This window comes from Acromyrmex echinatior, chromosome 18, assembly GCF_024713525.1.
Source record: "Acromyrmex echinatior isolate Ae372 chromosome 18, ASM2471352v2, whole genome shotgun sequence".
NCBI lineage: Eukaryota > Metazoa > Arthropoda > Insecta > Hymenoptera > Formicidae > Acromyrmex > Acromyrmex echinatior.
The window spans coordinates 8283966-8302080 of record NC_141869.1 but is presented as its reverse complement, the minus strand read 5'-3'; the positions used below and the strand labels follow the sequence as shown (position 1 = coordinate 8302080).

At 30.2% G+C, this 18115-nt stretch overlaps 1 protein-coding gene across 7 annotated transcripts in view; it reads left to right on the top strand.

Annotated features, from left to right (window-relative positions):
- The window catches only part of TTLL5 (Tubulin tyrosine ligase-like 5), a 53538-nt gene that overhangs the window by 1757 nt on the left and 33666 nt on the right, over positions 1-18115 (top strand). For 5 of the 7 annotated variants that reach the window (XR_015548157.1, XR_015548158.1, XR_015548156.1 and 2 more), the window contains exons 2-11: positions 2312-2485; positions 8043-8126; positions 8214-8337; positions 8946-9052; positions 9237-9450; positions 10359-10615; positions 12137-12336; positions 13137-13360; positions 17225-17417; positions 17526-17691. Coding sequence is in view for 4 of the 7 variants with exons in the window: in XM_087415697.1 (XP_087271823.1) it covers positions 2322-2485; positions 8043-8126; positions 8214-8337; positions 8946-9052; positions 9237-9450; positions 10359-10615; positions 12137-12336; positions 13137-13360; positions 17225-17417; positions 17526-17691 (1733 nt within the window). In the remaining 3 variants the exon portion in view is untranslated. Of the gene's footprint in view, positions 1-2311; positions 2486-8042; positions 8127-8213; positions 8338-8945; positions 9053-9236; positions 9451-10358; positions 10616-12136; positions 12337-13136; positions 13361-17224; positions 17418-17525; positions 17692-18115 lie in introns of those variants that run through there. The other 2 variants (XM_087415700.1, XM_087415701.1) reach the window with 2 other exon arrangements.

The window sequence follows — 18115 nt, the reverse complement described above, 5'->3', positions numbered from 1 at the left end:
CAGCTGTCTTTCACAGAACATACCTTTGAATCGAAGAGAAATCATTAAAACTTAAATTTTAATGTTAAATTGTAATAAAAATACTTATAGCGGCTGTAATATGTTATTGTCTTGATCCTTTGCCCACGTGAATTTGAACATATAAATTTAAACAATAAGAATCTTATTTTTAGACTGTACATATGAGAACACAACCAATACGAACAAGAAATTAAACGCCTGTACCGATCGAAGGATTTTTAATGCTTAAATAATTCAATATGAATTGTGCGTGCGTGCGTGTGTGTGTACATACTCTATATGTACATCCATATATACATATTATATATATTATATTATATTCGAAACTATTTCGAACTACGCACTGAATTGGTTTTTCGGACTTATAAACACAACTACTGTAATAAGATCACATACTATAATAATATCAATTAAATTAAATTGACAAGCACAATTTTTAATATAATAATATAAACTAAGACTTACACAAGTAACAAAAAATTATTTTAATAAAAGGCTACGTGTCACAACAGAATGGTAATTGTTAACAATTAAAAATCATTCAAATTTAATACATATAAAATACAAACATTTCAACCTCTATCGAATCATCTTCAGTGTCGTATAACATTAATCCGCAATTTAACAATTTTACAAAATCTTCAATTTTCATAGTATCTATACTATATTAATTTTTTCAATAATTATAGATAGTATAATATCATGACAAATAAAGAAGTGCCTCATTGCAAGTGCATCAGTCATTAAATTGTCGTATCGACTTGCACAGGTCGATAAACGTTAGTTATTTCAAAACTTAGGTCATATATGAGAACTAGAAGTCAGAAGTTTCCCACAATTGCAATAAAGTTCACAATTCACATAATAAAATTGTATAATAATAAAATTGGAAAAATTATTCATCGCCATCAGAAGGAGATCGTTATGTTTGAAAAATTAAAACAACAGTTGAGTTGAATTTTTCAATTGTTAACAACTACTATCCTGTTGCGACTCGTAGCCTTTTATTAAAACAATTGTTACTTGAATAATTTGATGCTCAATCAGTCATTATATTAGAAAGATGTTAATATCCTGAAAAGTGTAAATAAATTTATTGCGAAAAATATTACCTCTGCCGGAAGCCGAATCTGGATTTCTTGTATTCCGAACACGTAATTGCCTCGGTAGTCTAAAGGCTTAGGATCTTGTATGGAATACAAGAGATCCGGGTTCGACTCCCTGCCGAGATAATATTTTTCGCAATAAATCTATTTACAAATTTAGTTTTTCAACATATTAATATCTTTCTAATATGATGCCTGAACGTCAAATTATTAAAAATTGTTTGTCAATTTAATTTGTGATATTATTACAGTAGTTTAATTGCGTTTATAAGTTCAGAAAACCAATTCGGTATGCAGTTTGAAGGACTACAAATATGGTATATATGCATATATATGTATATGTATATATAATTCACATTGGATTATTTAAATATTAAAGATCCAACAATTATTAAAAATGTTAAACAAATACATTTTGTTTGTCTTTAGTTAAAAAATATAATGCACTTCGAAATGTCTATATTTTTTCGGCATATAAATTAACGATGAAAAATGCTTTCTGATCATTTCAGAATGGCTTGTAATCTGAGTCTTTCAACACTAAACACTATGCTTTCTCTAATTAAAAAAAATGAAATTTTAGACAAAACCCATTTCAAAAGTCTGCTCCTCAAATATAGTTAGAACAGTAGGGAAATATAGACAGAAGGGAAGAAAAGGAGCTTTAGAAAGTGAATAACTTTTGTAAGATGGAGAATCTTTTGTAAGATGGAGAAATGCATGTCCGATAATGACTTCTTATCATTTTGCTTATTTTTCTGTATTTTTATGCACCATTTCTGAAATCAATCTTTTATTATAAGATGATTCATTATCTAATATTTTTACACCGTGCCATTTAAATTTGTGTTTGAAATTAAATTACCAAGGGTTATCCTGTTTTCTTATTGATATCAGAATAATGCTCTTGTCTTCTGATGTGGAGTTGTCTTTGTGCCTAACTTATACAGAATATTTAACAGTCAATATATTTTATGAATTATTCATTTATAAGATTTATTAAAATATTTACAAAATATTTTGTAAATATTCTAATAAATCTTACAAATATTTTGTAAATGCTTTATAAATATTGTGTGTTGTCTGGGTATATGGATATATCTATACATCAATACTTATGTTATCATCATGCCATTTCCTTGCACATATGACAATTTTATGTATTGTCTTCTGTTTTATTTCAGATGAATTAAGATGTCCCAAAGAAATACCAATGTAGTAGGAAGATTAGACTTGAAACGTTCAAAAAAACTCATGTCGTCTTCCAGTCTATCTGGTATGTCGCAGTTATCTAATAACAGCGAAGAAACATTAAAGACCTTGGTACACAAATCTCACAAATCTGATAATTTAGAAAAGTGAGTTACTTGTGTATTACGTACGTAATACATTTGCTAAGACTATCGAATTTTCTTATAATTATTCGACTGTCATTCAACTCGATATTTGTCACGCGCGCATACGCAATGTGCATGTATATTACTCAAGTTTTAAATTTTGTATCGCGATATTAATTCTTTCCTATTATCCTTTATTAGTCTTTTTAAAAAAATTATTTAATATCTTATTTCCTTAGTTCTTATTATTTTCTTAGTTTTTTTGGTTTCTCTTCGATAAATAGCTTCATATATGTATATATAAGATTTAGAATCGTATGCATTGTGCGCGCGCGCGCGCGCGCGCGTGTGTGTATGTGTGTGTGTGTGTGTGTGTGTGTGTGTGTGTGTGTGTGTGTGTGTGTGTGTGTGTGTGTGTGTAAGCAAGTGATAAAAAAAATCAACGTGGAATTAGTATTAATACGAGTTGGTTTGTTTTCCCTTAACCTTCAGCTGGAGCATTTATCTGACTCGAGATTATGGAGCACTGAGTATGTGGTGTATATGAAGCTAGCGTCTCACTTGATGGAAACTCATTAAATATTGAGAATTCTGTATTTTCAATAGTTCTATAGTACTAGATTAAACAAATAATTCCGACCACTAAAACCAAGAAATCGAAAATGTAAAATGAGACGCCAGGTTCACACAGCGCTAACTTTGTCTAACGAAGATTCCAGCCACATTTTTCTTATAGGATTTGCAAAGATACATAGTTCTAAAAAAAATTCTAACGATTAACATTGCTATTTTAATTTTTAAATAATTTTTTTCTCTTAAAAAGTGATTTTTACGGGAACAAAGATGAGATGTCCAATTTTAAAGAGTTCTGATAGTTCTGTGATAATTCTCGTGTAGTTCCGAATGTATTCTAATTTTTTAAAGAGTTTTAGTCATATATTAGAAGTGTGATTTACTTTTGAGAGTTTTGCAAGAGATGACACTAATATTCGTGTTGTCGAAGACATTCCAATCATAGTTATTATTTTTTAATGCTTTAATATTAGGCACTTTATGATATTTAGTCGTTTACTAATAATACACGCAATAAACATTGTGCTTTATATTAGATGTACAAATAAATTTCCGCCGTTTTTAATAAAAAATTAAGCATTTATTGTGATACATAATGTTTTATTGATGTAAGTCAAAATGTAACTGCAAGTTCTTTTTGCGTTTGGCACGAATCTTCATTCAATAATGCTTCCAATTCCGCGTCTTCGGCCTTCCGCTACATTCTTTGTCTTCGACGTCAAATTCACCGTTCTTAAATTTTTGAAACCATTCACAACTTCTCTCACTTAAGGCAGCCTCACCATATGCTTCTACAAGCAATCGATGAGCCTCAGCTGTAGATTTCTTCAAATTAAAGAAGTAAATCAAAAGTTCTCGCAAATGACGCTTATTCGGCTCAAAACTTGCAACGGCATTTTCACACAAAAAAAAAAATATGATGCTGATACAAAATCATTAGTATTTCAAAGTTATGTTGTTGACAGATGTCCAACCTTACGATACAATGTTTTACATCAGACAATTTTAACCATAGTTTGCTAGTGGCGCCGTCTTTTGTCAAACGGCGGAAACTTATTTGTACATCTAATATATTTAAAAAATGGAGCTTCCTAAAGAGCATTTTCGAGCATTGCGTTGCTTTTATTTTTTAATCGGAAGAAAACGGCAGCTGAAGATCATAGAATTTGGATAGAAACTTATAGTGATGTTGCTCCATCAATTAAGACATGTGAATATTGGTTCAGGCGATTCAAAAGTGATGATTTCTCTAAACACCGCGAGAAGTAGTGCGCAGTCTACGCCGCCCTTACGATCTAGAGGTGGGTTCGAGGCACAAACTTCTATATATACTACTAGACTGCCAACTTGCTTGAAAAAATAGCCCCCAATTTTGATATAATATTATACGCATACATCGAGAACCGCTCCGCGTGACCGCGTGATGAGGAGCGGTGCGAACACATCAGCGCACCATTTTGACATGTTAATCTATTATATTTAATAGTATTAAAACCATCAAATATTTATTTTCATAATCCAGCTATTATGAATTATTCTAATTTATAAGAAATTGAATAAAATCGCATTTTTTATATATGTTTATTAATATTCCATTGTCTTTCCAATATCTTTACCTTTTTACTTGAACTCTTTCTCTTCCAAAAGAAACAAAATTTTTCGCTATGAAATCACATCACTTTCTAAGATTATACGTTTAGCATGTGAACAGTTGATGCAAAACACAGACATATTGCATTTCTTTGGGTATATTTGTGACGTATGCGCAGAACTATCATACAATTTCGGGGTCCATTTCACATAAGCTTGTCCTAAGGAGTTAGTAGTATATATATAGAAGTCTGTGGTTCGGGAAGACGCTATTAGCGTTATTTGTGTCATTCTATCCTTTTACGCCTAATAAATAAAAATAGAGTGATACAAATAGCGTCTCTCGGCTAGTGTGCCTGATATATACTCCTAATATTTTTAATAAATGAACAAAAAAATGAAGGAAAATATCCATTCGAATATACTTTATTTTTATTCGTTAAAAAATGAATACTTTTTCATTCCATTTGAATGAATATTTTTTGAATATGATTACGAATATTTTCGTTTTCGCGTTCATTTTTACTCTGCACATAGCTTGCAAGCTTGTAAAAGAAAACAAATCTGTAAAAACAATGAAACCGTTAAAGAAATCCTCCATCAATGATGCCATATGGCAGACTAGTGACGCAGCATGATATATAGTTTAACAAATTGAGAATAAAAATGATACGTCATTTCGAGTAAAAACTTATACAAAATTATATGTTATCTTAAATGAAGATTTATGTAAAATTATGTCATCAAATAGATTGTACTTGTAAATAAACAATGTATTGTTTTTTAAAATATTTGTTTCAAGGTTTTTTTCATTAAATCTAAATATTACAACGACAAAAATACCTAAATAAATTTTTTTTTTGTTTTTTTTTTTTACTTAAAATCATCAAAGTGCCGGTTATAGTAAAAAGGTAACGATTGCTTATTGGAATTTTCTTTTTCAGTTTATATTTTATTTGAATATACCTAAATGAATATGAATATTAGTTATTTAAATAATCATAGTTTTTTGTAAATAAATATTTTCGAAAATCCAAAATTTTTTTTTTAAATAAATATATGATTATATTTTTTAACGTAAAAATTTTGAATAAATACAATTTATAGATAAATTATTAGGTGTTGGAATTAATTCGTAGCGTTTTTTAATGAAAGAATGTTATTTATTTCACATGAGCATTAAAAAATACATTAATGAAAGTACTTCCCATCACTTGTAAAACGCTACGAATTAATTCCAACACCTAATACAAATTTTTATATTCATCGAGCACACGCCATTCGTCAATTTTTCTCATTATTTGGATTTTGATTCAAGACATTAAAAAGTAATTTTTCATGCCAAAAATAATTGCTTATACTATTAACCGTAGCGCTTCTACATCTCATTTTAGAATTAAAATACTTCGGAAATAACGCATTTCTCCTAAAAATATTTTAAATAAAAATTGTTTGGTTTCGAAAAAAATGCAGAATAGCAACCTATATTTAAGAGCCTCTGCAGAGATAATTTCATAGTCGATTAAACTTTTTCAAATTGAAATTATATGATTTTTAGTCACAAATCGATTCTTCTTATTTGTTCTGCTTACAAAAATGTCAGTCAGCTTACAAAATGATCAAACAATAAATATTTTAAAACAAATATATTTACATAATATATTTTTCAGAATACATTTATATTACATAATATATTTTTCACTGATAAATATTTTATGAATTATTTCACCTTTTATATAAAGCATTTCTTATTTTATTTTTATGCGATACTTTATATAGATAAAGTCATTGCATGTAAATATGTGCTAAAAATAAAAATAAAAATTTCTTTGGTCTTTTTAATTTTTAATTAATATTTTATTTTTATTTTAATTTTTTTTAAATATAGATGACAAAAAATAAACAGAATTAACTGAAATTATTGTATTTTATTTTATTCAATATGTTACATATGTGAACATTTTTTGTATCAAGTTATATTGCTCATAATATATTATAAGCAATAATAATAAGAAATAGGTAGTGAATGACGCACGCGTAGAAAACGTATCCAGGGGCGGCGTAACTCACTGTCCGACGCATACAGTACAGGGAATCCTCGCTACGATCAGAGGATCGCTACATACGTACGCACGCACGCACGCCCGCATACAGTTGCCTTGTAAAAATTTAATAACTTCATTTGCAGCTTGAAAAAAAGGAAAACTTCCATTTCGATAGATGACAGTTCCAAACAAATGTTTATGTAAATAAACTTTCATTCCTCTTAGAAATTTAATTTAGATATCACACGTTTCCCACTGACACAGAATGCACACAGATCGAATATTTATAATTAATCAATATATCATTCGTTTCTTATAAAACGTTTACACTCGATTGACATACAAAGTATTTATTCACTTGAAGAAAACGAGAAATTTACTAATATGATATATCTCTATCACTTAAGAATCCGTTTTACTATCGATGATTCATAATTATTAATTATTGTCAAATAGTTATTCGGTGACTGAAAATTACTCGAAGAAAGAAGAAACTCACGAAGCATTTACTCGACGATATTAGCATGAATGTTTAATGTATTACCCATGGTACCCCAATTATACATTTAATTATACATTTAATAGAAAACGATAAAAAATAAATGTTAGATTATTACTTGTAACGTAGTAAGATTAAAAAAGATGCGCAAAAATTTGCATCTTATCTTCATACATGTATCTTCTACTACAAAAATAATATTAAAACATTTTTATGCGGTTAAAAACCGCACGAAAACCATTAATGATCAATGCTTTTCGATACAATGGCACTTAATCACTGCCATCTAGATGAAACGTATGGGTAATGAAGTAACAGCCGTGTTGTACCAGTAGTATTAATTTAAACATTCTAGAGATTATGTTAAATAATCGATGACTCATGGTACTCCGTGATCCATGGTGCCCTCCATATGTATAAAAATATATTTTCAAAAAAAAAAATACATCAAATTAAACGATAGAGAATCATCACAAATGTGATCATAGTTAGATGTTTCGAATATATATTCTTTATTAAATTAATTTATTTCAGATATGATTGCGCGCTGATAATTTTCGGACTTTCAACACAATCAGTTTAAAACGCTAATAATCCCCCCTAAATTAAATTAGAAGAACTGTAAAGAATTTATTGCGAAAAATATTACCTCAGTTTGAACCTGGGACTTCTCAACTTTTCGGGGCGAGTGTCTTAGCCAACTCGACCACTGAGGCTTCGGAAATATTCCTCGCAATAACTGATATGTAGAGAGAGAACGCGTTATGTGACTGCGTGTGTGTAAAAACACACACACACATTTATTTGTGTGTGTGTGTGTATGCGTGCGTGCGTGGTGTGGTGTAATATTTCATTAATATCTTTTTTGTAGCACAACGAATGCAAGAAATGCAATAAACAACGAATGGTTATTGAATGGACCAAATGGAAGCAAGATGCCCATTTTACGCTTTAAGTAAGTTGATATAAGAATATCTTTGATGATCTTTATTTTTAAAACGCATAAAAATATTTAAGCAATTGTATTTCGCTTGTTTCTCAGATGTTCCGCTTTAGCAACGCCACCAGAAAACCCACCTGCGAAGCAGCTACACATGACTTACAAGATCTTTCAAACTGACACTAAACTCATTAATCTTCTGCTGCAATCACATGGTTTAATGGAGGTACAATTTTAATAATATTTATTATGCAGTTAATTTTTATATACATTTATATACAAAGTATACCAAATGATTAAGCTTCAAGGCCATGTTTTGTTGCATATTTTCTAATTTGTTGTGCCAATAGTTTTTGTATTCCAATATTACACACATTTACTCTCTGCGTTATCAGTCATATAAATTAATCATTTATACAATATAAATTTTTATTTAAAAGTTGGTGAAGATAGCCAGTTTGAATATTATATACACGCAATATATGCTTTTCATACTGATATAACGAAGTAAGATGTTATTCACTTACTCTACTGTTATTCACTTTGAAAAACAAAAACAATCGCCCAGAAAAAGAATGAAGGAATTGTAAGTGAATCGAATTTGAAAATAATCCTAACTAGCACGTTTATATGATGACATTTAAAAAATTATTTTCTCCAAAAATTTTGAAGATTCCTATAAGAAAAAATGTATAAGATATTAATGAAGAAATAAAGAAAATAAAATGAACCATTTTTGTTTATTTCTAATACAATTTTTAATATTGAGAAATATCCAGGAGAAAAACTTTTATTTTTCTTTGCAAATAAAAATTTTTATATCTTTACTTTTAGGTACCTATGAATGAGACAGATTTTAACATACTATGGATGGGAAGTCATCCAAAACCGGACATCTTGCGAAATTTGATGCCTTATCAAAAAATAAACCATTTTCCTAGGTAAGAATGAATTATTAAAAAATGGTTTTCATAATCTAAGATAATACTTTACGGATTTAAATAGTCACGAAATAAGCTCTTGGAACAATTTTAATTTCAAAAATTTTTATTTGAATTTTTATAGAATATAATATAAAATCTGTATGACTATTAACTTGAACTTCCTTAAAAATCTATTTTTTAGATCGTACGAAATTACCCGAAAAGATCGCCTTTATAAAAATATCGAAGCTATGCAAAGAAGTAAAGGCCTTCGAAATCTTGATTTTATACCTCAGACATTTCTACTGCCTACTGAAGCCAGAGAGTTGATTTCGGCGCATTTCAGATATAGAGGGCCTTGGATTGTCAAGCCTAAAGCTAGTTCGCGAGGCCGTGGCATTTATATTGTCAATAATGTAAGACACACTTCAGTATTTTATGAATTTTTTACATTATTTAAACTGTCGTTAAGTAAAAGCAATCTTACATAAATATATTGAGAAAGTTTATTAATAAAAATTTCTTATAATAATTGTAATTATTTATAATAGTTATTTCGGGATAAACGGACATCGATCTTGATCTTGACACATGTCAAGATCATGACTATGAGTGACCTTCAAAAGATTTTAGGTGGCGGTCATTGTTCGTTCAAAAGTTATTAACAAATAAAGTTTAAAAAATAATATTTATTTCTGCCATATATTAACGGGTTTACGACTTTCCACGCGAAGAGAGGTCCACCCTCCCCTCCCCCCTCCTCGAGGGGAACGCATATCTTTCTATGCGAAGCAGGGCATCATGGAACAAAATCGGAATGGATTCAATTATTTCCTAGATTTCTATTGCGTTTTCTGGTGAAAAGAGAATAATCGCGATCGGAATCCATTCCGACTTTATTCCATGATAGGTGTCCAGGATCCACCGTACTTATATGCGTTTGAGTGAGATAGAACAATGATGTAAGAAATGAATTAAGAATATCAATATTATCGATTTTTTTAATTTGGAATTTAAAAAATCTGTAGATACTATCGACATCGATCAAGTTCGACCGTCACTCAAGCCAGCATCCCCTTAATGATGTGATTTAGCAATGATTTTAATTTAGCAACTAATTATAATAATATTTTTAAATTGCTCTTGAACATATAATTAGTATATTTATTGATAAATATAATGAAAGATAAATATATTCTTGAATTACTATATTTGGACTGGCATCAAGTTGTATATAAATTGTGTTTTATAAAATTGATAATTTTGCGAAGTGTATAATACTATATCATTCACTTATCCACTTTTTTTTACTATTTCGTTATAGCCTGAGAAGATCCTGACAGATGAATCGGTTATTGTGGCACAATACATAAATAATCCGCTTTTAATCGATGGACATAAATGCGATTTGCGTCTTTACGTAGCTGTAACGAATTACGATCCCCTGCTAATTTATTTATATGAGGAAGGTTTAGTGAGATTTGCCGCTGTTAAATATGATGGAGCAAGTGAATATGTTTGGAATCCTTGCATGCATCTTTGCAACTATAGTATAAACAAGTTCCACGTGGATTATGTAAAGTAAGTTATACAGCAAGTACAGCTAATATTAAATATATTAAGAGAAAATTATTTGTATGATAAAGTATAAATATATATTTTTTTAATAAGATAAATATATATATACATATATTAAATGGATAAAATTGTTTATATTGATAAAAGATACATATGTTTTCTATTTATGTAAAGTAATAACTTAAATAGTTAAATATGCTAAAATTTTGAGAAAATTTTATAATATAATAAGGTTTACTTAGACAAAATTTTTAATACATGTTTGCTTGTTTTTGTCTTGCCAAAGTTTCAAATAGTTTTCTTGTATTATAATGCAAATAATAGTACTTAATAATAGTAGTATAATCTTTGTTATTTTACGTCAAGAAAATATTGTAATTTATGTAATATTGACAAAGCAAATAAATAAAAAAACGAGAATTAAAAAATAAAAGAAAGAAGGGAAGACAAAATAATAAAGTGAAGCAAAAAAAAGTTTTTAAACAATGAATGTCAATACATGATCGAAATTTAAAAACGAAAAGATAAAGGGTATAAACCACGAACGCCAGAAATCGTTAGCGATTGATTATATTTGATTACACAACATTATAATTTCACATAAAATACATAAATGTTTATAATCTAATTTCACATTAAATACATAAACGTTTCGGCCTTATATTAGGCCATCTTCAGTATATAATAATTACAAAATATTTATGCCAAATAACAATTCATCTACATGTATAGTCTTATGACATGTCTACTTGTAACGTGAACCCGCTCGTTATTTAACAATTGAATTTATTTTTAATTAGCACGTAATTGATGTTAGTCCGAACAGATTAAAATTATCATTTCCAAAGGCAATCGTCTTTTTATTACAAGAATTCAGGTAGTTCAAAAACATTTGGCAAAACATTGTAACAAGTACTTTATTACAAGTCATCCACTCTCGATATTGTTCCACATAGTTGACTGTAACACAAATACTAAAAAAATTTTTTATATTTATAACTCGAAACACGATTACAAGATATTTAATTAACCAAAGAATATTGTAATCTGGAAATTTTGCGTTCAATGTAATAACTAAATAGGAACATTTGGATCTGAATTCTTATAATAAAAAGACGATTGCCTTTGGAAATGATAATTTTAATCTGTTCGGACTCACATCAATTACGTGCTAATTAAGAATAAATTCAATTGTTAAATTAATGAGCGAGTTCACGTTACAAGTAGTCATAAGACTATACACGTAGACGAATTATTGTTTCGCGTAAATATTTTGTAATTATTATATACTGAAGATGGTCTAATGTAAGGCCGAAACGTTTATGTATTTAATTATGAAATTAGATTATAATGTTGTGTAATCAAATATAATCAACCGCTAACGATTTCTGGCGTTCGTGGTTTATGCTCTTTATCTTTCCGTTTTTAAATTTTTTAACTTCAAAATAACTATATAACTGAATAAAAAAAATTTCACATAGAAATTACTTATAAAAATATTTAATATAAATTATATCCGACTAGGAGTGAAGATCCCGATGCCGAGGATGTAGGACATAAATGGACATTGTCGGCATTACTTAGACATTTACGTTCAATGGGTCAAGATACGGAATCGCTTATGCAGCGAATAGAAGATATTATTATAAAGTCAATTCTTGCTAGTGCATCTGGAATCGTCAGCGGTTTAAAGCAATTCGTGAAATACCCCGAGACATGTTTCGGTAATAATTTATCTCAAATAATGTCTTCGATAAATTATGTTTTTTAACATAATTTACAGGATGTAATTTAAAATATGGTTAACAAACTTCAGGTTTGAATATGTGACATACTCCCTACATTAAAACACGAAAAAAATTCATATAAACATGCATATATCCGCAAACTCACTGTCACTGAGATGCAGCTCAAAATGTTTATCAATATAGGAAAAAATAGAAATGATATTTATTAATATTTAATATCATTTTCAATTTTTAATTATAACAAATGTTCGACTCCCATTTGATTCTATACACGCTTGGACATGTCGGATTATGGACTGTTTTGCATTCTTTCAAAGTTCTCGTGGCAATTACGAATGTTTATAATCATCAAAGATGCGTTAACGTAATATCTTCATTGGCGATTGGAACTTCAAAAATTAAGAACTTCAAATCAAAGATCCCCACAGATAAAATCTAAGGGGTTTAGATCATGGGGATCATACATAATATTTAAGATTTTGAATTATGTCTCAGTAACATTAAATTTGCGAACATATGTTCATACTTTTTTTCATGTTTGGTGTGGGAAGCTCAGATCCGAAATTCGTTATACCTTATTTTAGTTATACCCTGCGTAAATATAGCTAAACAATACTCACGATATGAACAAATATCAATTTTAAAAAATTATTTTTAATATGTAAATACAACGAAAAAAAAAACGATCATTTTGTGATAAATATTATTTTATGTTATAGAAAGATATAAAGTAGAAATATAGTATTTCATATGTATATCACACATGTATGTTTTAGAGCTATTTGGCTTCGATATACTGATTGACGATATGTTGAAGCCGTGGTTATTGGAAGTAAATTTAACCCCCTCGTTGGGATGTGATTCACCGCTAGATGTTAGACTCAAGTCAGCTTTAATAACAGATTTGCTTACTCTCGTCGGCATAGCTGCTGTCGATCCAATCCTGCGCTCTCAAAATTTAAATCGTGCTGCCATAAATTCCGATAAAAAGATAATTAATGTAAGCTATTTTGCTTTTATTTTTCTTAAATTATTCATATTAATCTTCCATCATATTTATCTTCCATCTATACACAATACACTCAATGAATTCAAAGTTATATGTAACGTACCTATTTGTAATTTCCCATTTCAATAATATAACTGTAATATAACATGTATGTTACAGTTATATTGTTGAGTGAGAAATTATATAACTAAAGTTACATGTAACTTGCGTTCACTGGGTATTGATTAAATATTAAATTATTTAAAATTCTGATTCGATTATACATTCAGTTGTAGATATGTTAAACAATTAATCCCCTGCAGCATTAAGTTATACAAAAGTTGCAGCAACACTGCATATTGCAACAATATTGCAGAAATTTTGCAGCGATAATTATTGCAAATTCTATGCTGTATGGAATGATTTTCAAGATTAGGAACGATTTTGGAATGATTTTCACGGTTAAAAAAATATAAACGTTATCGTTAGCATTATTTAAAAGTTTCTTCGTTATTTTTTTACTTTTAATGCTCTACAAGAATAAGATATATTGATTTTAAAATTATAATTAATATTTAATGATCAATATTAAAACTAAATTTAAAAACGGCCTCATAATTCCCTAAAAGAATATGATTTTAAATTTCGTCGTTTATGAATTATTACATTCTTAATTTAAATGATTCATAGGAAATTTTATACTATTCGATGATTGAGATTTTTTAGACAATATAATTGAAATTCCATTTCACGAGTTTTTCTCAAAAACTTGCAAAGGATATTACTTACAATATATCAAGATGTAAAATCGATGAAAACATATGCTGTGCATATGCTGTCATCCAGCACATTGAATTTATGATATTCAATCTCCATATGCACATTAGGTAATGCAAATGTCGGCAGTTTATATTATCTTAGTGAAAAGATCAAACATCTCTTCATGTTTTACTTCTTTTCATTCACGATTAGAACAAAATCTGGAAATTATTTACAATAGGGCCTTTTCTGAATTTCGACATTTTTCGGCTACAATGTTATAATAATCTTTGTTATGACTCAAATAGTGATAATAAGTCGGGAGGTCGAAAAATAGTTTACCTATTTTTTTAATTATTTATTCTACCTTATCTTCTCACATAGGGTTGCACGACTTTCACGCGAAGCGACTCCCACTCCATCTTCCCCTTTCTTAGGGGCGCACGACTCTCACTTCACCTCCCTCTCTGTTCATTATTAGAGTCCGGATTAATGTTCTGAGAACGTGTCAACCGTAGCTATGTCCTCACTACACCTCATCTCCCATCTCTGTAGCGCCATCGCTCCGTCGCTCGCCACAGCTTTTAATAGCTTTTGGCAGTGGAAAGAATCGTGAAGAACGCGCTACAATCGACTCGAATCGGTACGTCGATCAGCGAATAATCCGGGCTCTAGTCATCATTATTACTTAGTATATTATTACTCGAATAGAAGTATATGTGTGTATATTTTTCGACCTCCTCCGATTTATTATTACTATTTGAATCATAACAAAGATTGTTATTAATATTGCAGCCGAAAAATGTCGAAATTAGGAAAAGATCCTATTGTAAATAATTACCCAAAATCTTTAGGACCTATACTTATTTTGAATAACTAACTCTCCCTTCTTTCCCAATAAGTCTATTAGATTCATATTGTTATTTCTTGTTTACGTATCTATCTTGAATTATGAAACGATAGTTATTTTGAATCTGCAAGTTCTTTAAATAGTTTGGAATCACTATAGATGCGGAAAGATAATGTTCATATTCATGGATTCAAAGTGTTAAATAAAAATATACAAACACTTTCATCGCTTTCATCTTTTGTTGTATTCAGGTTATGGTCCTTGCCAAGTTTTTGAGAAAAGTCAAGTTGCAATTTTAGGAACATTGTCACAAAAATACCGACTATCGAAAAGTGCCATCAAATCTCCTATAAAATCATTCAAATTCACAATGTAATAATTCATAAACGGTGAGATTTAGATGATACTGAGCTTCTGCTCCGGGAAACTCCCTTTATGTAGACACTGTAGAAGGAGATAAGGGTGTGTTGAGAAAGGGGCCAATAACCAGAAGATTGGTTCCGTTATGTAGACGACACTTTTCTGGAGACATGACAATGATGAACTTCACAACTTAAACTTTCTCAACAACCAACATCCTAATATTCGATTTACTATGGACATAGAAGAAAATGGTAAACTTCCCTTTTTGGATGTTTTTGTCACAAAGAAGACTGACAATACTCTGGGCCATCAAGTATATAGGAAGCCAACACATACTGACAGATATTTACATGCCGAGTCGCACCACCATCCAGCACAAAAACAGTCGACAATATACTCACTTGTGCATAGAGCATTTAGTATCTCTGATAAAGAACATCTACAAACAGAACTCAACATTTGAAACAAACTTTACCACGGAACGAATACAATAAGAAGGAAGTGGACGGGACAATCAACAAACATAGGAACGAGACAAAGAACCACTGGGACACACAACAACTACAGGAAGAGTTAAACAAAAAAAAAGCCTGCCATTCTTCCATGTAAAAGGAAGAACAGACCATATCAGCAGGATTTTGAACAAATACAATATCCGAATCATTTTCAAGAAAGATCGAGCAAATCTTGAGAAATCCTAAAGACCTCCACTCAATTCCGCAGGAGTATACAAAATACTTTGCTCTTACGAGAAAGTATACATCAGTGAAACCAGAAGAATGGTCAACGTGTGCATGAAGGAACATCAATGGGATGTCAAGAAACACGTCACACAATCGGCATTGACAGAATCGAGACAGGACATCAAATATTATTCGACAAAACTGCTACTATAACTACAACGATGTCATATTTCTCGAGAAAATACAGAGAGATCATAGAAATATAGAAACATCCAAACAATTCGAACAGAAACTCAGGTCATGATGTAAGTAAGATATGAAAAACTGCTCTTTTGACAAGCCAAGGAAGACCTCCCTCCCTTCCCCAACCCTCACTCCTCTTTACAGCGTCTACATAAAGGGAGTTTCCTGGAGGAGCAGTTCAAGTATCAGTGCGCTCCTCGCCCTGATGACAACGGCAAGGTTCACGAAACGTTGGCATTAGTAATGGACAAAAACACGATGATGACCCTTCTGGTATCATTAAAGATAACAGTTGTGAAAGCGTTATATTAATAGTTCACACAAGTAACTTAACTATAGAGATTCTAAATCCTTACGTGTCAGTACGTATATGTATATACGGTGTGTACGTGTATGAGGACAAAGGAAGTAAGTCACTGGGCGCGTGGTTCGAGGGGGAGGGGGGGGCGACGTCATTGGGCACGAGGACTGCAGCAAGGGACTGATATTACCGGGTTCCGGTAGAGGGGAATGGGGCTCGCTATATTCTCTTTCTCTTTCTCTTTCTCTCTCTCTCTCTTTCTCTCTCTCCCTCTTTCTCTCTTTCTTTGCGTTCTCTTTTCAACCCATTATCCTTCCTCTTCTATCTATTGTAGGCTGCAGTTTTCTCTCTCCCACCCATTGCGATTTTATACTTGCCATCTTATTTGCTCTCTCTTCCTCCCATTGTGGTCCTGTATTTACCATTTTATTCGTGCTCTCCCTCTCTTCCTCTCGTTGCAGTCTTATACATATCATTTTATTCTCCCTTTCACCCATTGCGGTTCTATATATTATACTTATCCTATTATTTGCGCGCTTTCTTTTCTTTCCGTTGTTCTTAAAGATCATATTTTTTTTATTTTGCAAAATATTAGAAAATTCGTAAGAGGTACCAAAAACATTAAATATAAAGAATAATTAATCGACTATGAGCAAAACGTTGTTTTCTTGTTTTAGTATAGAAGAGTGCAGTCTGCAGAAACATTGCCTCAAGAAAGGAAGAATATTAGAAATAATAAAAGTAAAGTAGGTTTAAATTTAGAGCAACAACGAATAGTAGCGTCTGCAAAAGCACAATTTGAGAGAAGAGGCGGATTCGTTAGAATATTTCCAAGCCCGAAATCTTGGGAACTCTACTCACAGTACTTAGGTAAACATAATATCTCTAATAATAAATTCGTACAAAAAAATGTCAAAATATTTTTCGAAGTCAATATGTCCTAACAAGATGATCTTTTTTATCCATTCTATGTCTTAGATCCAATTACAGGTGCACCAATGATTTCGGATCCGCTAGGTCCAAGAAGATTACCGCAACATATTAATACTAACCATAATCTAATGTTGCATGAACAATTGTTTCCTGCAGCTAATCGCATTACTGGCTACATTGTTTCAGAAGTCATATTAGATAGATTATCTAGGTATGAGGATACAAATTCTTGTTTCACATAATTATAATAACCACATTTTTGTTCACGAAACTATTACTTTGTATAAAAATTCAAATTTGATAATTTTTCAGTATTATACATTCCAATGATTTTGATCATATGTTATTAATACTTTTGTATTAATCGATAATTCTTTTTTTACTTTTTTAAAACTGAAAACGGATATAATGAACTTAAACCTATAGCCGATTGTCGCAAGATATTGTTATCGAAATCAAAACTATATTTGCTTCAAATTATTTTGTTTGTAACTATTTGTTGTTTGAAATATTGAAGAAAATTTATCTACTGTAAATCCAAATAGAGACAATATATAATTATGAACAAGAAGATTATTAAAATGTAAAAAAATTCAAAATTTATGATATATATTTTTGAAAAGATTAATTGAATA